Here is a 24886-nt window from a genome sequence, read left to right on the forward strand (position 1 = left end):
CCGAGTGGAGCTGCGGGGGGGATGGTGGAGGTGGAACAGAGGAAAATATGACCTCTTCAACTCTTTACATATTATATCACATCATACATATGCAAATAACTATCATACAGCCAGATACTTACAGTTGTTAGCAACAGCGAGACCAATAAATGCACAAATGGGCCTGATTACTTCTTGTCTGATGCATTTCTGCAGGCAGTCTTTTGCAAATGGAAAGGCTGCTGTACACAGTCTCTGGTTCTCTTCTGTAACAGTTGCACACAGATCAATGGAGATGATACCATAAAAACATGAGTCAATTCAACAATATTTAAATTCCTTTTACCAAGCCAGGTTTCTCCCTTCCCCCCCGTCTCAAGAGGATGATGACTCATGTGATTGTACAGTTTTGCCAGCATTGAGTGCCCTCTGGTGCTTTTTCCATGTAGCTATTCTTTGTCAACCTAGACACTGAGTGATGGCAGGCTATTCAACAATAGCGGACATCTTAGCTGAGCCTGTTCTGTCCTCAGCCAATGAATAGATGCACATTTTCTGGGAGGATTTGCTGGATAACAATTGGCAGTGGAAATGTGGCTTGATTTTTATTCTCTAGCTAAGCGATGTTGAAGCTAATCAATAGAGCTTTATTGCTATCCTCCAGAGCAACTAACTCAAATTGTTTTCTATTTCAATCTTTCCGACCATGGCTTGCTCAAACAAGCAGCAGGCAATCGTTTTGCAGATTAAGCACAAATGTCAGTGTTTTTCTCAAAGGCCTCATGAAAAAATTTTCCCTGCTTAAAGTAAGAACACTAAATAGTTAACCGCAGTGAGCACCTACAATGTAAAGAGTAGATCATTTTAGCTGTTTCAATAAAATCAAATCATGCTGCTGTGGGCTCAATGGGTGAATGGATTATTAGAATGGGTGAGAGGAGCAGAGAAATTGAGACGACTAATGTCACGCCGACAGTTCTCAATGAAAAGATCAAGAGAAGGTAAGAATCCAGAGGGAGGGGTCCAGGTGGAGGGAGAATATTGGAGGTGGGTAAAAGGATCCGTTGAACGGGGAGAGGACTCCTGCCCAAAGAAGTGAGCACGGAGACGAAGGTGGCAGAAGAAGAGTTCAGCATCATGCCGAGCCTGAAATTCATTGAGATGAGGGCGTAAGGGTGTGAAACTAAGTCCTTTGCTGAGCACTGAACGTTCAGCATCGGAGAGGGGAAGGTCAGGAGGTATGGTGAATACACGGCCGGGGCTGGGATTGGAAGACGGGATGGGGACAGAGGGACAGGCAGGGGTGGAGCGTCCTGGATGGGTGTTGGTGTCGATGAGTTGTTGGAGCTTGCGTTCCTTAGCACCAACACCCACCCAGGACCCTCCACCCCTGCCTGTCCCTCTGTCCCCATCCCGTCTTCCAATTCCAGCCCCGGCCACGTATTCACCATATTCCGTTCTCTCAGGTCCAACCCTGACATTGTCATCAAACCCTCTGACAAGGGTGGTGCTGTTGTTGTCTGGCGCACTGACCTCTATCTCGCAGAGGCTGAGCGTCAACTCGCAGACACTTCCTCCTACCTCTCCCTGGACCATGACCCCACCACTGAACATCAAGCCATTGTTTCCAGGACTGTCACTGACCTCATCTCCTCTGGAGATCTTCCTTCCACAGCTTCCAACCTGATAGTTGCCCAACCTCGGACGGCCCGCTTCTACCTCCTACCCAAAATCCACAAACAGGACTGTCCCGGCAGACCGATCATGTCAGCCTGTTCCTGCCCCACGGAACTCATTTCTCGCTATCTTGACTCCCTTCTCTCTCTCCTTGTCCAGTCCCTTCCCACCTACATCCGTGATTCCCCTGACACCCTACATCACATCTACAACTTCCAGTTCCCTGGCCCCAACCGCCTCCTCTTCACCATGGATGTCCAATCCCTCTACACCTCCATCCCCCAACGGGATGGTCTGGTGGCTCTCCGCTTCTTCCTCGAACAGAGGCCCAAACAATCCCCATCCGCCACTACTCTCCTCCGTCTGGCTGAACTTGTTCTCACACTGAACAATTTCTCCTTTAACGCCTTTCACTTCCTCCAAATAAAAGGTGTGGCTATGGGTACCCGCATGGGCCCAACTATGCCTGTCTCTTTATCGGGTATGTGGAACATTCCTTGTTCCAGTCCTACTCCGGCCCCCTCCCACAACTCTTTCTCCGGTACATCGATGATTAATTCGGCGCTGCTTCATGCTTTCGTCAGGACCTGGAAAAATTTATTAATTTTGCTTCCAATTTCCACCCCTCCATCATTTTCACATGGTCCATCTCTGACACTTCCCTTCCTTTCCTTGACCTCTCTGTCTCAATTTCTGGTGATAGACTGTCCACCAATATCCATTACAAGCCTACCGACTCCCACAGCTACCTCAACTACAGCTCCTCACACCACGCTTCCTGTAAGGACTCCATCCCGTTCTCTCAGTTCCTTTGCCTCCGTCGTATCTGTTCTGATGATGCCACTTTCAAAAACAGTTCCTCTGACATGTCCTTCTTCTTCCTTAACCGAGGTTTTCCACCCACGGTGGTTGACAGGGCACTCAACTGTGTCCGGCCCCATCTTCAGCGCATCCGCCCTCACACCTTCTCCTCCCTCCCAGAAACATGATAGGATCCCCATTGTCACCCCACCAGCCTCCGCATTCAAAGGATCATCCTCCGCCATTTCCGCCAACTCCAGCATGACGCCACCACCAAACACATCTTCCCTTCACCCCCCCTGGCGGCATTCCGCAGGGATCGTTCCCTCTGTGACACCCTGGTCCACTCCTCCATCAGCCCCTACTCCTCAACCTCCTCCCACGGCACCTTCCCAAACAACCGCAGAAGATGCAACACCTGCCCCTTCACTTCCCCTCTCTTCACCGTCCAAGGGCCCAAACACTCTTTTCAAGTGAAGCAGCATTTCACTTGCACTCCCCTCAACTTAGTCTACTGCATTCGTTGCTCCCAATGCGGTTTCCTCTACACTGGAGAGACCAAACGCAGACTGGGTGACCGCTTTGCAGAACACCTTCGGTCTGTCCGCAAGCATTACCCAGACCTCCCTGTCGCTTGCCATTTCAACACTCCACCCTGCTCTCATGCCCACTTGTTCAGTCCTTGGCCTGCTGCATTGTTCCAGTGAAGCTCAACGCAAACTGGAGGAACAGCACCTCATCTTGCGACTAGGCACTTTACAGCCTTCCGGACTGCATATTGAGTTCAACAATTTTAGATCCTGAACTCTCTCCTCCATCCCCACCCCCTTTCCGTTTTTTTCCCCCTCCTTTTTGTTTTTTTCCAATAATTTATATAGATTTTTCTTTTCCCACCTACTTCCATTATTTTTGAGTATATTTCCATCCATTGTTTTATCTCTACCTTTTAGTATTTTTAGATTCCTTCACCCCACCCCACCCCCACTAGAGCTATCTGTACCTTGTTTGTCCTGCTTTCTACCCTTAATTAGCACATTCCTTTAGATAATATCACCACCTTCAACACCTCTTTGTCCTTTTGTCTGACATCTTTTGGTTATCTCCACCTGTCACTGGCCCTTTAACTAGCTCTTCTTGTCCCAACCCACCCCTGCCTTAAACCAGCTTATATTTCACCCCTTTCCTATTTTTACTTAGTTCTGTTGAAGGGTCATGAAGACTCGAAATGTCAACTGTGCTCTTCTCCACCGACGCTGCCAGACCTGCTGAGTTTTTCCGGACATTCTTGGGAGTTTACTGACAATAGTGAACATTATATACAAGTAATTAACACCCATGCCCAGGCTGTGCAACTACATCTTCTTAACCTTCCTAACCATGCCTCTACATCTTGGTGCTCTCTGGTCATCCACACAGAGGTGGAGGCAGCCTGCTGACTGCTACCCCGTGTTTGTGATGACCTTGGCAGGCGTCCTCTGGAGAGCCAAGACCTTGAGTGCCCTGACCTGCTTTTGGGATCTTGCTGTGCGGCAGTGGCACCCTCTTTGGCCTGTGGAGCTGGAGTTGCTGGGGTCACAGGAAGAGGGGATTCGGATGGGCTGGACACTCCTGGAGTCACCTGGGTGGATGGCCCCAGAGAATTAATCTGCTGATTCTACTCCCTTTGGGTGCCTGAGGGCCCCTGGCTGACTCCTTGAGAAGGGGTAGCTGGAGTGTCATCAAGCTGCCCCGCACCCCTCTCATGTACACACTATTGGAGGCCAATTATGGCATCAGCGATGGAGCTCAGTCCGGACAGCAGTGTAGGAGCAATGTCCTGGACCAAGGTCTCCATGGCGGTCGCCATCATACCAGTATTGACCTCGGTGCATTGGCATGTCAGCACTATCACCTCAGGCTGAAGGCGGGTGGACTCCTCCATTATGCCTTGCAATCTGAGCAGTGTAGCGGACATCCCTTCCTAATGTTCTCAAGATTGCCTTTGCAGCTCCAGCAGCTGAGGTATGACCGAATCCAGTGGCTCGTCATCTGACTTGGTCTCGACAGAGTTCTGATCTCCAGCAGTGCTCCGAGTGCGAAGACCTGGGAAGTCCCTGTCGCTGCCTGCTGTAGATCAGACAGTGCGATATGCTCACCAGCTTGCGATCCCAAAGCTACAGCTAGGTCCCACCGAGGTGTGTGTCTCTGCGCTGGTGGAGTGTGTGGGTAAGCGCTGTGATGGGTCTTTAATAAAGGTGCCTTCAGATTCCTCTTCAGAGGTTTCTTCAGGGGTTGACGGAGGCCCTGGGTCATGGACTTCGGCTGTTTCCCAGATGTGCCTGCAAAAGCAAGGAGAGATAATTAGTGCATGGCAGGGGGCTGCGGAACAGGACACATCACTCACAGGATGGTTGTCTGGTGGATGTTGCACTGCTGGAGTCTCACTTGGTAAAGCTCCGCTGACCTCACCATCAGCAGAGGAATGGTCCAGATCCTCGCCGGCTCACTGGATGGCTCTATTTTCAAAGTCCATGAGGACCTTGATTTCAGGTATTCCACCACCAGTCTGTGACCTCTCCCTCTTGTTGTGTGCCAGCTTGTCCTGCATGAATAGAGATGGAGAGAGTGCAAGCAGGGCACCTGCCAGGCCAGATGATAAGTATGCCTGGCATGTGTGGGAGGTGAGTGGTCCTACGGACAGGACGAGGACAATGAAGGTGTGTATGAGAGAGTGAATGGTGATGTCCCTTGAACTGGCAGTGAGTGAGATCCCTGTGAATGTCTGATGGGTTTGTGAGCGTGTGAGAGAGTGATGAGAAGAGTGGCTTAAGCTGACGGAATGGAGGAGATCATTTATCCTTTTTTGGCATAGGACGGCTGTCCTCTTTTGTAGGGTACTGGTGCTGACCACTGCCTCCCATGTTGGATTAGTGATGTTGCTGTCCATCTTGTGGCCAGAGCGGGGATAGAGGACATCACAGTGGGCCTCCATTGTGTCCAAAAGGCACTCGAGGGATGCATCATTAAACCAGGGGGCAGCAGTCTTCTTGCCTTTCGGGGGCATGTCTTCCGTGCAGCAGTCCTTGGCTGGAAGCACTGAGAGGTGAGCGTGCGGCTGCACTTTAAATATGACGTCTGGCATGATAAAGCGGTGAGGTGATGGCATGGCGGGCGAATGAGAGCCTGCCCACCATTGAAACGGCGTGTTTCCCATGCACACATAACTAATGGGGCGGATTGGAATGATACAGCGGCTGGCGGGTAAAACGTCCTTTTTCCCACCACTACCGCACTTAGTGCAAAGCTGGGACAATTCTGCCCTTAGAGTTGGGTTGGTGAATTTGGAACCAGAAATGTGCACAGAACTATGAACAGCACAACAAGCTTCATGAAAAGATAGTAATGCAACAATTAAAATAAGCATAGTTTCTCTTTAATCATTGTACAAAGATCCTAAAGAAAAATCTTCAATATAACAAAGCCACAAGCACATCTGAAAGAAACAAAAATTAAATACCATTTTGTGGATTGTTGACACAAGCACAGAGAGTGCTACCAATGGATGACCACAGCTCGTAACACTGACCAATGTTTTCATGCATGGACTCCTTGTCCGACATTGGGAAACTAGTTCTGGTGAAAAATAAAAAGAAAATCAAAAATGTAAACCTACATTGAAGAAACTGTTAAGGCTTTTCCTGTCTCTTTAAGTGGCAATGTGGTAATTTTCACCTTCGCCAATTGGGTCACCCACAACCTACCTGATTTTCACTGCAAAGGAAATGAAAATCAGACAGAATCTATCACTGATGCACAATGCGCTCTGTTATTCTATTTCTCAATGCAAGCAGTGGGCACGCAGTTTTTTGATGCATGTGTGAGGATTTAGAATATCCATCTAGTGAATGTTGGTAGAACATTTGACTGAGGAAAACTACAGTTGAATCTTATCAGGTCCTCACCCAACATCTACACAGAAAAACTCACTGGTGGGGCATTACTGAATAGTGATATTTATCCCTTTCCAGGCTGATTTATCCCCCCGGAATGCAAATCATAACGATCCAACTGACACTCAGCTGAGACCAGATAACAGCACAGGCCAGGACTTGATTTGGGATGTCTTGGCTACATGCTGCTTTAAAAAATACTAAGCAAGTGGGACCTATCTCTGAGCAAATTTATGCTGTAGCCCACTTCTGAGCTTCACTTATGTGGCATCTGAACATTTCCAAATTAGAAATAGTGGGCAGAATTCTCCCTTCAGCGAGCGGGGGTGGGGGCGGGGCCCGCTCGCTGACGCGTAAAATGACACGCGGTGATGTCAGGCGGGTGTCCTGACATCACCACGTGTCATTTAGATTTTCAGTTCGGCGGGTGCGTGCCCACCGACTGTCAAGGGCCAATTAAGGCCATTAGTGATGTACTTAAAACACTTAATGGACCTGCCCATCCAACCTTAAGGTTGACGGGCAGGCGAAGAGCCCAGGTGGCCTTCAGAAAAAACATGAAACCTCAACCATAGGTAGGATGAGGTTTCATGAGGGTTTTAAAATCTTAACATACTCTTCAAATAAAAGTTATGGACATGTCCCTGATCATGTGACAGTGTCACATGAGGGGGCATGTCAGTAAAATTTTTTCTATTCCTTAATCTGATTTTCACATTTGAGCCGATCTCCCTGAGGTAGCACTTTGCCTCGCACGTGCGAAAGAGCGCACTCCCGGCTCAGGGAATTCCCTCCCCCCCCCTGCACAGGGAGCGCATAGTTGGCCCACCCACATAAAATGGCGGCGTGCCCCCAACTGGGGCCGCCGATCGAGAACCCGCCCACTCTCGCCTGCACAACTCCCCCCGACGGGGGGAAGATCCTGCCCAGTAACTCAGACTTCACTTAGAGCAATGTAGCTATATAAGATCTTTCTATGAATGAATGGCTAAAACTTGCACTTATCTATGTCACAAAGGCATTGTAAAATCAGACAAATAATCTGATTTTTAAGTAATTGTCTGATGTCATCAAGAAAGTAAAATCAAATTAGGGAATAATTATAAGCAAATAATTAGTGGAAGCTCCCTCTTTCGGAGGAGGCCAGGCTAATGATACCTCTGCTCCATTTGCCTACTGGATTAATATAGAAGCGAGAGTTGACATTTCTTGTGAGATGTGGGTTAGAGCAGTGCAATGCTTTACATATAGATAGGGGCACTAGGAAAGCTGCCATCATGCAGTGACTTAATAAAAACATTTACAGTGCACTGTCTGAGAGTGTGGTGGAGGCAGGTTCAATCGTGGCATTTAAAAAGGAATTATATCATTATCTGAAAAGGAAAAGTGTTCAGGGCTATGGGGAAAAGGTGGAGAAGTGGTATTAGATGAATTGCTCCTGCAGAGGGCCAGCAAAGCCACGACAGGCTGAATAGCTTCCTTCTTTGCTGTAACCATTCTATGATCCTATGAAATAGGTAGAGTGGAGTGAGTTACAGATCAGTTACTCAATCCTGACAATCAGATGTCAAATTATAAATGGCCAAGAACAAAGTTGACCATAGACATAAAAACAAAGCATTTTATTTCCCATTAACAATCAAATTTATCAAAGGGTTCATACCTGAAACGTTAACTTTTTCCCTCCACGGATGCTGCTTGGCTTGCTGACTGTTTCCAGCACTTTTTGTTTTTGTTTCTAAGATAAGTTATCACTTCAGTATGCATTAAGTGTACATGCAAATATGGAGTTTAGAGGGTAGATACTGTGAGGCTGTTTTCCCTGGTTGAAAGTCTAGAACTAGAGGTCATGGTTGTTCTACTTCAGAAAGTGAGGTGGTGAAGGATAGAATTGGAGTCAATCCTTACATAATTTTAGAATCTTTACAGCACTTACAGAGATACACATAACAAACTTGCACCTCTTAACCCAAACACCAGTTTTAGTCCGTTCCTATTCATAGGAGTACCAGTGAATCCCCAGTTAATGCCCACCATCTGAAGACAATTAAACATTAATTAATATGCAGTTAACATTAGTCTCAGGATAAGGGGTTAGCTGTTTAGAACAGGGATGAGGAGAAATTTCTTCATGCACAGGGTTGTGAAGCTTTGGAATTCTCTACCCCAAAGGGCTGTGATATACTCAGTCATGGAGTACATTCTAAACTGATCAATAGATTTTTGGGCACCAAGAGAATCAAGGGGTATGGGAAAGGGCAGGAAAGTTGAGTTGAGGTCCAAGAACAACCATGACCTTATAGAATGGTGGACCTGGCTCGAAGGGCTGTATGGCTTACTCCTGCACCTATTTCCGATGTTATGTTTAATCCAAATGAAATTAGAATTTCAGAAACCTATTGCTTCATTTGTTATTTCTGAATATCTTCAGTAGGTACTTTCTTAAAACTTGTAAAAAATCAATTCAAGTCCTTCAGATAACTTTTCAGTAAATCCCCAGCCTGTGTGGTACTGAGCCACATAGGCCTGTGTGTCCCAGGTTTGATTTCTAGTAGATATATTAAGTTAGCTGATCTGATCCAGGGCACCAGTCGAGGTACTACAATCCCTTCAGTATCTCTGTATTAGAGAATGTTGGAAGGCTATCACAGAAGCACAGTATCCTTCTTCACACAATGTCCAAATATCCAGACAGTGGAAAACCTTGCATGTGCTTAGGCGTACTAAACTAACTAAAGAACTAAATACTAAAGAATGAATGTTGTCTGTGGAACCATATCCATGTATTCCTGCATCTTTCAGTGTTTTTAGACAAAGAGGAAAGGAGAAAATTAGCTCTATCAATATTGTGGCTGCAGATTAACAGGGTTCAACTAATCTATTTTGAGGCTGGCCGGGCCAACCTCTGACCTCCCAACATTGCGTCAAACTCTTTCTGCTAATTTACTTGTTGACTTTATATGGGTTAACTCTTCAGTTAAAATAGCAGTCGAAGGAAATTGTTGTGAACATATTAAGCCTTCATACCATAATTCTGAACAGTATGCTTTCCAAGGTCATTTCTCTCATTCCCTTCATTCTCCAGAAAAAACATCTATTTGCATCCTGAAGCCACTTACACTGTTTGCCTCTATATTATTCTATGTCTATTCTATAACTCTATTTTTTTGCATGCAAAGGATCTTCCTGATTTCCCTTTTTATGAGTTTTAAACTTAACTCATTGATGTTTTGCATGCATTAATTTTGCTAATTCGCATTATAATCTTGAATGGCTCAAGGATTCATTTTGATGGTGCGATATGTTTCAGTCTATTACCTTTGTGAATAACATGAGAAAAATGTCAAGTGCAGAATTCACTAACTACCTGAACAAATTCAGAAGAACATCAATACATCCAGTTGTCCTCGCCAATGCTTGTCCAATCTCTGTAAAAATGCCCAAAATGCATTATTGTTTTTGGATTTCATTTTAACTGACATCAGTGTTGGAGAGATGATCATTTTTGTACTTTGTTCAGCCCATGTCAGCATAAAAATGCTTCTAGCATTGCCAAGCACAAAATGATAGATCCTTCCAGTCTAAAACCTACAAGGCACCTTAACTTAATTAGTTAAATAAAACACAGTAAAGCTGGCAGAGCAGGTGATGTGTTGCAGCTGTAGCGTGCGGATGCTGGTGGACACCACATCGGCAGTAAGTGTCTGCAGGTCAAAGATCTGTGGCTCAGAGTTGATGAGTTGGAGTCTGAGCTTTGCACACTTTGATGCATCAGGGAGAGGAAAAGTTACCTGCACATCTTGTTCAAGAAAGTAGTCGCACCTCTTAGGCTAAGTACTTCTGATTTAGTACATGGTCTGGGACAGGAGGGTTTAACTACAAATAAGGCAGGTATAGGGACCCAAAAGGTGGCAATGGAGGAGCCTCAGCCTGTGCAATTGTCTAATAGATTTGAGGTTCCTGCAGCTTGTGTGGACGAGAGCAGGGACTGCAGGGTGGATGCTGACCATGGTACCATAGTGCAGGGAGCCATTTAAGTTAGGGCAGTAAAAAGGAATGTAGTTGTAGTAAAGTACAGTCAAGTTAGGGGGATAGATACTATTCTCTGAAGCCGAGACCGTGAATCCCAAAGGCTGTGTCGCCTACCAAGTGCCAGAGTTAAGGAAATCTCCTTTGAGCTGGAGAGGAACTTGAAATGGGAGGGGAAGGATCCTGCTGTCATGGCGCATGTGTGTACCAACTTCATAGGCAGGACTGACAAAAAGGTTCTGCTGAGGGAGTATGAGCAACGGGGGGCTAATTTAAAAAGCAGAACCTCAAAGATAATAACGTCAGGCACAGTTTCAGGATAAGGAGCCGATCATTTAGGACTGAGATGAAAAGACATTTCTTCACTCAGAGGTTTGTGAACTTTGGAATTCTCTACCCCAGAGGATTGTGGATGTGCCAACTTTGAATATATTTAAGGCTGGGATAGACAGATTTTCAGGAAATCAAGGGATATGAGGACCGGACAGGAAAGTGAACCTGAAGCCCAAGATCAACCATGATCGTGTTGAATAGCGGAGCAGGCTTAACAGGCTGGATGGTCTTCTCTTGTTCTTGTTTCTTATGTTCTAACTTCAATGTCAGCAAAACACCCATTAATGTGCTCATATGATTTCTCCATAGAAGAAATCTTTATGGCTTGCATTAAGAATAACAATTTGTGGCATAGAATCATACACCAAAGGATGCCATTCAGCCCATCGTGCCTGTGAAAGAGCTTTCCAATTAAACTCCCTTGAACAAGCTTCCTTGGAGGCTAATTTAAAGTGGGAATAAGCACATGGTAAGTCACCGGGCACAAGTGGACTGCAGCCAGGTCAGGGGTAAGGGATGATTCGTTTGCCAGCTCACCAAAGAGAGAGATGGCATATAGGTTATGCTGCAGTGAATGCAGATGGAGACTTTGCTGGGGAATATACAGGAAAACACCAATAGGCAATCACACCGAAATGCTGCATTTATTGGTTGGTCAGCCAGACAGTATTCTGTTCCTGCAGGGAGCATGGAGGAGTCTAGCTCCAACTTGGCAGACGACACTGTGCAAAATTTGCCCTCTCCAAAATCTCTGCTCCATCTCCTTGTCATCCTGCAGGCCCAGGACTACTGCAACTGCAGCCCCCTTAACTGCTGCAGCCTTTCTGTGGACAGATCTCCAAATCCTCTGCCCTCCCGTGAGGATGCAGCAATACTTCCTCTCAAATCCAGGAACTCCCAGCACAACACCCTTCAAAACACTCTACAGTATTTCTAGACACTTTGCAATAGCAGAAGTTATTCAAATTCACTTTACCTGGGTTCCAAGCACTTTAAATAACACTGGTGATGAGCACCTCTTGCAACCGAACACTTGACCTTTAATGGGTGATGTAGGATTTCATTGAATGGGCCTGCAGAGTCCAAATTTGGTAAGTACACAGCACATCACCCATGTGGCTGCTTTGCATCATGATAGGGCACATTCAGTTGCTTCTGGAGCTCCCAAGGGATGCCTGTGTGAGTGCCCTTCTCAAGGTGGCATGCCATGTGGGCCACACCAAATGTTGCTGGCAATGCATTGCACACCACCAGCAGCATGATTGGTTTCAGTAGCATCACCGGAGGCATGCTAATGATCTTCATTTTGCACCCCTTAACTTCAATGTCAGAGACGCAGCCATTAATGAGCTTCAATGACCAAAAATCTTTTATGGCCTCTACGTTAAGAATGACAATCTGTGGGTATTTTTATGTTGGTGACCTGCACTACGAAAAAGGTTTGGACTCGCTTAAAAATACTTAATGGTCCGAGAGGCATCCTATAAATTCAACCGGCAAAGACAAGAAACTTTATGTGAATCCATCTTCCAGCCAATCCTCTGGAGGATTCTGATATCAACATGTTGGGAACAGAAGCCAATTAAGATTAATGAAGTGAGGAGTGATTGGGAAATGGGATTCTAGAGGCCATTAATGTAAGATAGTCACCAAGAAATCACTAGAGAACTGAGAAGAAATTCTTTACCCAGAGAATAGTACAAAGGTGGAACTCGCCACTAAAAAGAGTAGTCAAGGCAGTCTATTAAAGAGGAAGCCAGATAAGCATGAGTGAGAAGGAATAGAGTTACTATGGTAGATTTAAATGAGGAAGGATAGGAGGAGGCTTGAGCAGAGCATAAATGCCAGTTGGGCTCAATGGTCTGTTTCAGTGCTGTATATTCTATGTAACTCTAAGACAGAAGAGAATGTCAATGATGAGCTTTGAATGAGTTAGTAGTTTATGGAGGTTAAAATCTCTGATGGTCAGAGGGAAGTCAAGCTGGATATGAATGGTTTCAACCCAAAATGTTAATCTGTCATTACTCCTTTCAGATTATGATAGATCAAGTGTATGTTTCCAAGGTTCTTTGATTTTTATTTTAGATTTTCAGTGCTTATGGGTTTTCTTTTCTAGAGCTACCAAAGAGTTATTCCTGGTGGTTAAAATGCTGGTCTCACAGCATTTCTACATAGAAAATTGGAGCAGGAGTAGGCCATTCGGCCCTTCGAGCCTGCTCCGCCATTCATTATGATCATGGCTGATCATCCAACTCAATAGCCTGCTCCCGCTTTCTCCCCATATCCTTTGATCCCTTTCACCTCAAGAGCTATTATCTAACTCCTTCTTGAAAACACACAATGTTTTGGCCTCAACTACTTTCTGTGGTAGCAAATTCCACAGGCTCACCAGTCTCTGGGTGAAGAAATTTCTCCTCATCTCAGTCCTAAATGGTCTACCCCGTATCCTCAGACTGTGGCCCCTGGTTCTGGACTCCCCCATCATCAGGAACATCCTTCCTGCATCTACCCTGTTAGCATTTTATAGGTTTCTATGAGATCTCCCCTCATTCTTCTGAACTCCAGCGAATATAAACCTAACCGACTCAATCTCTCCACATATGTCAGCCCCGCCATCCCAGGAATCAGTCTGGTAAACCTTTGCTGTACTCCCTCTATAGCAAGAACATCCTTCCTCAGATAAGGAGACCAAAACTGCACACAATATTCCAAGTGTGATCTCACCAAGGCCCTGTATAATTGCAGCAAGACATCCCTGCTCCTGTACTCAAATCCTCTCACTATGAAGGCCAACATTTGCCTTTTTTACCGCCTGCTGCACCTGCCTGTTTGCCTTCAATGACTGGTGTACAAGCACACCCAGGTGTCGTTGCACATTCCCCTCTCTCAATTTACAGCCATTCAGATAATAATCTGCCTTCCTGTTTTTGCTACCACAGTGGATAACCTCACATTTATCCACATTATACTGCATCTGCCATGCAGTTGCCCACTCAATCAGCTTGTCCAAATCACCCTGAAGCATCTCTGCATCCTCCTCACAGCTCACCCTCCCACCTAGCTTTGTGTCATCTGCAAATTTGGAGATATTACATTTAGCTCCCTCAACTAAATCATTAATTTATATTGTGAATAGTTGGGGTCCCAGCACCGATCCCTGCGGTACCCCACTAGTCACTGCCTGCCATTTGGAAAAAGACCTGTTTATTCCTACTCTTTGTTTCCTGTCTGCCAATTAATTTTCTATCCATCTCAATACACTACCCCTAATCCCTCTAGTGGAACAACGCAGTTTATTTTACATGCCGTCATTTTACGTAGGCGGACCTTAATTGGTCCGCCCAGCGTAACGCACAGCCAGTAGCGCTCAGCACTACCTGTGCAGGGGCAGGGGGGGGGTGGAATCCGGGCCTGTGCTCTTTCGCACGTGGGCACGAATGAGTGCAGCAATCTCCCTGAGGCACAGAGCTGCCTCGGGGAGATTAAGTGGATAATAAAACTTATTAAAAAATAAAGTAAAAAATTATTTAAACATGTCCCATCATGTGACAGTGTCACATGAGCTGGGACATGTTTGTGAAGTTAGCAAAATTTATTTAATTATTTTATAAAACCTTCAGGAAACCTCATCTCACCTGCGGATGAGGTTTCCTGAAAAAGGTGAAGGCCGCTTGGGCTCTTTGCCTGCCCCCCCAACCTTAAGGCTGGATGGGCAGCATTGTTAATAAGTTAAATTACTTTTTTAATGGCCTTAATAGGCCGTTGACAGTTCAGCAGGCGCACAGCCGCCTCCAGCGCGCGCCCACCAAATGAAATATCGAAATGATGCGCGATGACGTTGGGACGCACGCCCGATGTCATCTTGCATCATTTTACGCGTCGGGCCCCATCCTGCACGCCGACGGCAATATTCTGCCCTATATATTGGTTTTAAAGTCTTCAGCTCCCTGCCTTCAGGGAGCTTTCATTCCACATTCCCCCACATCCACGCTTACGACAGCGCCCACCCTCCTTCCACCCCCACCCTGGCAGCACTGTGCATTTCAGCCATTAATTGGTCAGCCGGCATGAAATTGCGGTCAGGGGCCGATCACGGTCCATTCCCCAACTGCATGTGGCCTGCCGATTGTGTCCACATGCCAACCTAAAAATCCTGCCCAAGGATTATTTACTATGCTTTCTGAGGCTTCTATTTATTTAGTACAGTACAAGACTGTTTGTTACTTACTTGCATCGGGTTGTTGTTTATTCAATAGTGTAAGGATTAGTCAATGTATAACTGTACACTGCTCCTGTTTTCTCCTAGAATGAGTTTAATTAACTGTACTGAAAGGGTAAGTGCTAAATAATTATATCATATTTATGCTTATTTGATATGTAAGTTTTTTTTATACATTTGTGTAACACAGGGACCTTTTAATCCTCAGGAGAGGAGAAGGTTAACACAGTTTCAATATATAAATATGACTTCCATACTGTTGTGTGACACCAAAACCAGGATCACATAGATATTCATCCTCTTCAGAATCAATGAAGTATCCTTCTGAGCAAGTGACAAGGCAACATCAGACAGCAGTTCTGCGGTGCACAAACTCTGCTGGCAGTACACTGGAAATACATAAAAAGAGAAGTGCCATGATTTATAATTTGCAATGTCAAAGAAAAATTAACAATAATTCACGGACAACTAGCTGATTTCAAAAGGTTTGTTGAGAGAAGCTTGAATGGCCTATAACCATTGAATGAGTTGCGACTTCTACGATGAAACAATCCCATGTATCCATTATGCCCCTCTCAATTTTCTCCTTGCTCCCAAACTTCATGGACGCTGGTCCCCTTCTAAAGCTCAGACAAATGTTCATGTCTTACACAGGACCGAGGCAGCGAGTGCCAGATGGTTATTTAGTTATGCAGAATATCATAGTTAAGCCTGATCAAGTGCACCCAATATCCACACATACACTTTCAAGCAGGAGGCACTGGATTCTGGATAAGGAATAAGGGTAGATTGGCAGCTTTTTTCACTACATTCCTCCTCAGCCCAGGGACGCCAAGACTAATTGCAGCACACCCATCCTGAGACTAGATAACTCAGCACACATGAGAAATCAAGCTTCAGGCATTCTGGTGCACGTGGTGCGCTTTTTAAAATCTGCTCATGGGATGTGGGTGTGGCTGCCCATCCCTGATTGTCCTTGAGAAGGTGGTGGGGAACTGTCTTCTTGAATTCAACTGAGTGATTTGCTAGGCCTCTTCGGAGGGCACTTTACTGTGGGCCTGGAGACCTATGTAAACCAAACAGAGTAAAGATAGCACATTTCCTTCCCTAAAGGACATGAGTGATAGATTTTTACAACAATCTGGTAGTTTCACAATCACCATTACTACTTTTACTCACCAGGCCAAGAAGGGCAGATCAAAAAGGATGAGGAAATAAAAGCTTACAAAAATGGAATTGGGCAAGTTTTAAAAAGGTAAATAGAATTACATAAAAATCATTCCTACCACTGCTTTCAGCTAACACTCCTAAAGTGAACAAGGCAGCCTCTCGAAGAATAGGAGCATCACTCAGTTTTATAAGGCCATTAACAAACTGCAAGCCTCCAATCTCACGAAAGTAATCACTTGCTTCACCTAGTGATAAGAAAGCAATTAAAAGCTCATGTTATATAGACAGGTAAAGATTTATGGTTAATATGAGAATTTAATTCTATTTCTCTACTATCCCACATATTCATTAAAACCCTAAATATTATCGATCTTTTCAAAATCAAAACCAATAAAAAAATTTGTGCCAATGTGTTTTAACTGTCTGGCAGTGTATTTAACACTGTACCTGTAATGATGCTGTTTGGTTCAATATAGCCATATGACAGCTTAGGCCGATCTAATCCCAAGACTGGTCATACACATGACACTACAGACCAATCAACATTCCATCAAAATACACAAGGTAGCTATTTTTTTTATTTTCTGCTTTTCTACTTTTCAATCATTCTTCACTTTTTTTTCTCTCTTGCCCTCTGACAGCTTCTTTTCCCAGCCTGAAACTGACCCTACCTTGTGTTCTCTGTAACTGCTGGTCCAAGAGGTACCTGCTGCCACTGCCACTTTCCCCACTATTGCTTCCCAGCTGACAGTCTGTGATCCGTATTTTTGTCTGCTGATGGGGTGGGTAAAGCCAAAAATGTCAAACTTTTTGCAGCAAATTCATAATTCTAGTCCCTTCCTGATCTTGCGCTTTTTTTTGTGGCCTTTTCACATGTTGGGAAGGCCTTGGGTTGCGACTCCATGCACATGTCCACTGATATCAGGGCTACCATTATAAAAGGTGCAGCAATTTCATATTTCCTCTTGAAACCTATTTTCACTTGCTCCAGCACATTTTGCGAACTTTAAAAAACATATCTCCTCTTTATGGGCTCATAACCACTTCCACCAGGTTGGGAAGAGTTGGGAGAGAGCTGAAGCAACCTCTTGTAAGCATTGTTTTCATCTTTTAAAAGTCAGCACTTGCCTGCCGGCTAAAAGATTCTCTTTCAGGGAGGGAGAGAGTGCATGGGGGAGTCTCTACAGGACGCACAAGCCCAACTACAGACCTGTTGGCCACAGGGCTCCACTGCAGCCTCAACCTGCCTTAGTCAGTTACTCCCTTTCCAATTGTCCCCTAGGTCACGGATGCAGTACCAGGCCACCTCCAAAACAGAGAGGCACAGATGTAGCAGCCTTAATTGATTCATGTGCCACATGGACAGTTCTATGGGCAGAAGGAACCAAGACACCGAATGCCCATAAGAAGGAAGCATCGAAGAGTGAGGCAGTGCCGACCAGAAGGGGTCTACAGGAACAGGGCCACTTAGATATGAGCGCGACACAATGCAGCAGGAGGCTGTGTCTATACCAAGGAGTTGTGGCTGAGCGTTTCACCCATCTTCAAGAAAGCTTGCAGCCAAGGGGATGCCAGGGGCATTCTGTACACTGCCAATGGCGCTGGAACTAATTGTGGCACTTAATTATTTTGCTAGATGTTCATTTCAAGGCTCTGTACCCGACCTATATGGCATCTCAGTCAGCAGCACACAGGTGCATCCATGCAGTAGCCAATGGCCTTTATGCCAGGGTGGCCGAGTTCATCTCTTTCAAAACAGCGCAGCATCTCAGACACAGAGGGCAACAAGGTCGGTCTCCATAGCTGGCTTCCCCTAGGTGCAGGGCATGGTCAAGTGCACACATGTTGCAATAAGGGCTCGCATGCAGAATCAAGAGTGGGTTACATTTTCTAACATATAGTTAATTAGACAGTGTGGCTTCATTCAATTCTGGGTGTTTAGATGTGTTGATTGAGGCTGCCAGTTTAGACACAGATGTGTTGGTTACCGCACACTGCATGTCACAAGGACATAATTACACATGCACTGAAGGATCAATGACTTCAACTTCAGTACTACAGTTGTAGTGAGAGATAATTAAGTGATAATTAACAGGAAATTACAGTGAAATAGGAATTTTCATGCCTCATTTCATTCACTATATCCAGGCAGTAGCGAGTCTATACACAAAGTAAACTCTTCTCAAAATTAATTCTAAATGTTTTACATTGAATTCTCCTCAAGGAGTTTTGCACCAGAATCTGTTTGCACAGCAGCCTACAGGTGAGCAGTCATTTAGCTGCAGGTCTCTCTATCTACCCCAATCCAGGTCAGAATGGGTCCCTGCTGCAGACTAGCACTCTGATTTTAATTCTTTCAGCTCTAGTTTGGTATCCAGCGCTCTATGATTAAAAGGGATGGTACTATACACCATCTGAAGGAGTGTATTCCACTGGTCCTAGCATGTCTGGATTCAATAGCACCAGTTTCTTCAGCTCCTATTCTCACATCAATGACTGTCTTTGTGTGTATTGGTAGCAATTAATGTGTGAACACCCCATGTGAATCTGACAGCCAGTGAGAGAAGCTGAGGAGACCAGAGCAGAAGAGAATGTTCTTCCAGTGAGCTAAAGGATACCCATCATAATCACAGAGCAGTGAGCTAGAACTGGGGCACTTGAGCTCAGAGAAGCTCGAACCCAGGAAGGAGCAGAGATCCAATTTTAGAGGCGTTGATAACAAGCGAGTGACAGATATTTCTTCATTTTTTTTCAATTGACAGCCAGTACCTGCAGTATGTCTAACTGTGCAAGGAATCAAACCCAATAGAATCGTAGAATGGTTAAAGTACAGGAGGTCATTTGGCCCATCATGTCTGTGCAGGCCCTCTGAAGGAGCAATTCACCTAGTTACACGTAGCCATGCAAAGATTTCCTTTTCAGATAATGATCCAATTCCCATTCGAAAGCCTCAATTGGCCCTGCCTCCACCATATTCTCATGCAGTGCACTCTTAGGGCACATAGAGACCAATTTCATTTTTGGTGTAGTTCCTTTGAGTGCAATTTTAAACATTTCTATGCTTTATGGAAAGTTTACTGTAATATAATAAATCTATATATTAATTCCTGAAAATATAATTTGCTTTAAATATTAACATAATCCATCTTACTGTTCTGTTGACATATAGAATGGATGGTGATCAGGGCTTGTTTCTGAGTCACAGGGCTGTCCATCTGATATTTCAGACATTCCAGCAGTAAATTCAAATCTGTTTTTAACCCTGCAGATTAAAATAAAATATAACAACATGGTATCTGCATGCAGGGTGATGAGGTTACACAAATACAAGAAAAATTCATTAAAATTAAGAGCTTACAAACAATGAATGGCAGCAAAATCAGGTCATTTTATAGTTGTGCATTTCAGGGAAAACTTGTTTTTGTTTGTGTTCACGTAACTCCTGGACCTTTGCATAGTAATAGACCGATATTGGCCTGAATTTTTCCTGCATTAGGCGGGCTCAGCGGGAGTAGGTGCGAAGCTGACCGCTGCCCGCAATCAGCTCCGCGCCGCCATTTTACATGGGCGGGCCAATTAAGGCCCGCCCAGCGTAAGACACGAGCAGTAGAACTCAGTGCTACCTGTGCAGGCAGGGGGAGGAGGGAGAGTTGGGGCCAGCACTCTTTCGCGCATTGAAGCACTTTTGAAATAAATAAATAAATGGAAAAAATATTTAATTAAGCATGCCCCCTTATGTGACTGTGTCACATGAGATGGGACATGTTTTTATATTTCAAAAAAATTCTTTATTTAATTCATAAAAGCTTTAGGAAACCTCATCCTGCTTGTAGATGAGGTTTCCTAAAAAACGTAAAGGCTGTTTGGCCTTTTCGCCTGCCTGCCAACCATAAGGTTGGACGGGCAGCATAAAGTTGACCTTAATTGCTTCCTTAATGGCCTTAATAGGCCTTTTAAATATCGGCGGGCGCACAGCTGACTCCGGCGCACACCTGCCGAACGAAACATCACGCGTCATTTTACGCGCAGGCGTGTTGGGCCCGCCCCCGCACGCCAACTGAAAAATCTTGGCCATTATGTATATATTATCATGACTTTGACAATGAAACAGGGAAGCAAATATTTAAGCTGGTAACACAATGATAATTTTCTGCACTAGGTGTTTGTGATTCCTGACTCTTTCACTCTGATTAGAAGCAAGAGAGAATGTAGTTTCTTGATACTTGTATCCATACTTGGAATAATCAGTTCCCTTTCTTATAAACTGAGAAACTTGGGTGAAGGGCTATAATTCATCTAGTGCATGCCACAAGCAAGGTCAAAAAGGATGGGAGAAAAATGAGGCAAATCAGGATGTAATGATTAAGTAATACCAAGATTGGCTTTTAAAACTTTGTAAATTTTAAGAGGAAGATCTGCTTGATCCTCAGAATAGGAAGTTCTTAAACTAAGCAAAAATGTACATTAAATGTGAATTTACAGGCCCAACTGGATGGTAATGCAATGAAAAAAATACTGGAATCATATCCAGAAAACATTTAATTTGTTGGACATATGTACCAGTCACCATACATGGAAGTTATGAGTGCAAAGAAGAGCAACTCTGCTCCCAAATGTAAAATGCAGATAAGCCATGAGGAAAAGTAAGAACAATTCAAGCTTTGGAGTGTAAAAAAAGACAAGTAAGGGGTCTTCATCAAAGAATATATATTAAATGGGATATATAAGGTAAACTCAGAATATTACCTAGAAAAGTAGAAACTGGGACATAAATGGAAATTAGTGAAGATAAATTTGAAAGGCACCATGAAGAAACGGAATTGTGTTTTAGATAACCTGTTATCTAGGGTAACAAAATCAAAACAATGGGGATGTTCAAACTACAGCTGGATGTTAAGAAGATAAAGGATACTAGAGAAATGAGCTTCAGTAGGTGTCATATGTGACTGCACACCACTCATTTCCAGCAGACAAGGCTGCTATTGGAAGCAGAACATGACCATAGAGGAGCCTGACTCAGTTTTAACATTCTGGCCTCCAAGTTAGAAGATGTTGGGTTCAAGTTCCATCCATGATTTAAGTATATAATGTAGGCTGATATTTCACATGTAGTACTGAAGGACTGCTGTGTTGTTAAAGGTGCTGCCTTTCAGGTGAGACATTTGTTATGAACAGGGGAGAGAGACAAACCTGAACTCCTTTATTTTCTCACCAGCTGTCCGTAAGCAGAGGTGCTTTAATTTTTGAAATAGGCTGCGGTTCCTCAAACCCTCAGTTCGTGAGGTCAAGTTTTAAAGTGACTTGCAGCAAACTCACTTTAGGGTTAAATCTGAAGTATAGTTCATTCCTGGTTGGTTGCTACTTCACACACACATACAAGCACACAATAAGAAAATAGGAAAGAGGAGTTTTTACAACTATGAATAACTTCAAAGAAAATTAATCAGAGATATGGATATCAGTTCACATAGTTCCCATAGTCCAGAAAGTCAGAGTTGAGTGAGGGTTCCCTCACGGAGGAGTTACAGTTTAGGCGGGTTCAGCTAGCTGAAGCAGGTGTTGCAGAATTCCTGTAAAGTTGATGGTGACGCAGCGAAATGAGGTTAGGATACCGAGACTTGGTCTGTTCAGCAGGTGATAGCAAGAATCTTCCAGAGAAACAGGCTTTGAGGAAGCTTAGACTTGATGCAGGCTGTTGAACAGCCTGGATTCCTGCCGTGGTGTTTGCAGGCTGGAGGTTAAACAGCAGACTGAGTTGCAAGTCTGGAAATGTAATATTAAAACATTCCAAAGGCCAGTTTAGATCATGTTAAATTGCCCCTTAATACAATCAGCTGTATGCTAACAAGCAGTTTCTATGCCTCTGGTCAAAATCCATGTTCACCTTACGGGATAGATGGTGGTTATTATCGCCTCTGCAGGTATAACAAGTTTCGATGGCTCTTCCTTTGTTATAGTACCAGGCTGGGGAGACAGATTGTCTGCTGGTCCCTGGTTTCGTTGATTGCAATGTGTCCTCACAATGAAAGGTGTGAGATTCCACATGGGCAAGCTTTTGTCCTGTTAACTGCTGTTGGACATTTCCAGAAACTGTAGCCAACTTGTGAATCATGTGATCTATAGTAGCCATCTTTCGCTTCAGCAAAGTCCATTTTTTAATTAAGCAAAAAAGTAAGGTTTAATTTAAACAATTTATGAACCCTTTCATGCCTTAGGGACAAGGCACATTAAATCCAATCACATCTTCCTGTTCAGGTAGCCATAAAAGATCCCATAGCACTCTTGAAAAAATGCTGGAGCTTTCCAAGCCAACATTCATCCCTCAACCAGCCACCAAAAAGCAGGTTAACTTGTCATTCATCTCACTGATGTTTGGGGGACTTTGCTATGCATAAGTTAACTACCATGTTTGCCTCCAAAACAGAAATGCTAAATTTATCAGTTTGCAATTAAATGCTCTGGGGCATCTCGAGATCCTGAGATGTTTTACACAGGTTTATTCTTTCATTTCTTTTCAAATGTTAGTGTTGCCTTGGGAGAGTTTCTACAACCAAGTTAGAGCCAAGCAATCTCTGGGTTTTAAGCTAAAATCTCTGGTATTTTAACAAAGGGAAAGCACATATCTTCGAAGAATTGAATCTTTACATGTAGAGCTGCCCATATTACTTTAGAAAGCAAAAGCAAAACTACTTTACCAAAATGTTATTCTGCACCACATATCTCAGATCAGTTAATAAGATAAATACTTTGAACTAAACAACATAGACACAAAACACTTCCTGGCATTAAAATCACTCAGTGAAGAAACTTCTTACCACAAAGTATGTTGGCACTTGTTCTTTCTGGGTTCTCCATCTTTACCACATATTCTTGTATAAAGGCTCCCAGAGTTTTACTGAACACAAGAAACTGTGGATCCTGAAATTTAAAATGTAATATTGATTTCCGCTAAGTGATTTGTAGAAATCCGTAGCTTGATAAGCAGGAATTTGACGTAGTTTCTGGCAAAGGACCCATCCCTACTTACCAGAAAATCTGTCTAGCATACCTAACTCTGCTTTAGAAGTTACCACTGGATTTTGGCACTTGCTAATTTATCCACATCAACAAGAACTTTGTTTCCTAGGAAATGTAACATTAGTAAATTGATGCACAATTGCCAAGTTATAAAACAAAAATATATGTTCTTGACTGTTATTTCTGCTTTGCTCCTTTCCTGATGGCACTGCCTTTTGTTGGGTTTTGATTTCATTGCTAGCAGCAGCCTTCCAGTATCTCACTCAAGTCATTTCTGAGATTAGGTAGTGTGAACACACTAATCTAACACTAGAACCAAAAAGCAGCGCACAGTCCTGTCATCATTCGGCATCTAAATGTACACTTTCCAGCAGAGGTCACAGCAGTCAGGAATGGAAAACCATGGCTAATTTCTCCTCTCTCTATTATAAGGGTACTGAGACCAGTTGCACAGGTGTCTTCACTGTAATTGAGGTTTATTACATCAGCAAGAGTCAGCTATCAAAAATGGGACTTTCCCACTCTATACCATTGTGAACATCACATTAATGCAGAGTCATCAAGAAAAATTTGATATTAAGGTAATTTTTGGAAGCAGTGGTAAGTTACTGGCAAAATTTTATTTCAGGAAATGCACCTATTCTGCAACTTTCATGAGACATTCTTGTTTTAAAACTTGATAAAAGTTGTTTCTATAAAGCTTAATTTCTGTACCATTAAGGGAACTTGTTAAATGCACATCTGTATATTGCTTTTAATATTTTAATAGATTTAGAAAGCAAAATGCTGTAGCTGCGGCTCTGCAAAAAGGAAATATGAATTTATTCATTTAATGTAATATACAGGTATAATCAAGCTGAATATCAAATCTAAGCCACATTTCTTCCATTAAAAAGTTCAACTCATATCACAGTGGAAGAACAAGGTACAACACATATTAACTGAACACCCTGGGGGTCGGGGGGGGTAAGGGGGTGGGGAAAGGGCTGAAATTTCCTTGCTCTTCCATCAAACTCCAGTTGTAACTGTGGCAGGATCACTCAGTAAAACGTTGAAGCCCAGATATGCTGGGTCCCAACTTTAACTGGGGTAAAATCTCTACTCAATCCTTACAAGGCCAACCATGTCAGAGGGGGTTGGGACTGTTCCCTTCCTGCAGAGTGGCCAAGCATTAAGATTTCCAGCAGCATGAGCACAGGCAAATATCCAAGATGCTGGGTGAGTTCAGGAAGACATGATCTCAGTCGAAGTACCAGATATGCAGTCTGCAGATTGTCAGGTCCATGAATTTGGACAATGAGTCTGCTAGGAACACCACCAGGAAAAGTTGTTTTAAAGAATCCAATTTTTGTTAAAGACTCCATTTTGTAATAAATCGATAACATTTTCAGAATCTGCATGCAACATCCTGAAAAATGTCCAAAAATTACAGACAGAAAGGTCTTCATGGTGATGCAAGTTGTAATTATAAAGATCATTATTTTGTTTTTTGTGCAGATCTTCAGGCAGGTAAATCTATCTGACAACAATATACAGTACTTAGTTACTCTTTAGAATGCTGTTGAAACTTGATGTAAACTAAGGGTAAAGTTCAACGTAAAGGTATAGAATGATGATCTTTTAGCTGAGGGATAAAATTAAACTATTCTAAGGCAACATTAGGAAGATACAGGGGCTGAGTGCTGATTTGAGCTCAGCAAATGTAATAAGAGGTCTCTTGCACCTTTGCACC

General features: G+C 43.8%; 1 protein-coding gene across 1 annotated transcript in view; it reads right to left on the reverse strand.

Annotated features, from left to right (window-relative positions):
* The window catches only part of terb1 (telomere repeat binding bouquet formation protein 1), a 190617-nt gene extending 167625 nt beyond the window's left edge, over positions 1–22992 (reverse strand). The window contains exons 1-7 of the mRNA XM_078544790.1: positions 22953–22992; positions 19289–19399; positions 16254–16382; positions 15225–15356; positions 9754–9814; positions 5954–6069; positions 123–245 (exon numbers count right to left, since the gene is read on the reverse strand). Of these exons, the coding sequence (XP_078400916.1) occupies positions 123–245; positions 5954–6069; positions 9754–9814; positions 15225–15356; positions 16254–16382; positions 19289–19399; positions 22953–22992 (712 nt within the window). The remainder of the gene's footprint in view (positions 1–122; positions 246–5953; positions 6070–9753; positions 9815–15224; positions 15357–16253; positions 16383–19288; positions 19400–22952) is intronic.
* Positions 22993–24886: the final 1894 nt, after the last annotated feature.

This window comes from Cetorhinus maximus, chromosome 6 (assembly GCF_964194155.1).
Source record: "Cetorhinus maximus chromosome 6, sCetMax3.hap1.1, whole genome shotgun sequence".
NCBI lineage: Eukaryota > Metazoa > Chordata > Chondrichthyes > Lamniformes > Cetorhinidae > Cetorhinus > Cetorhinus maximus.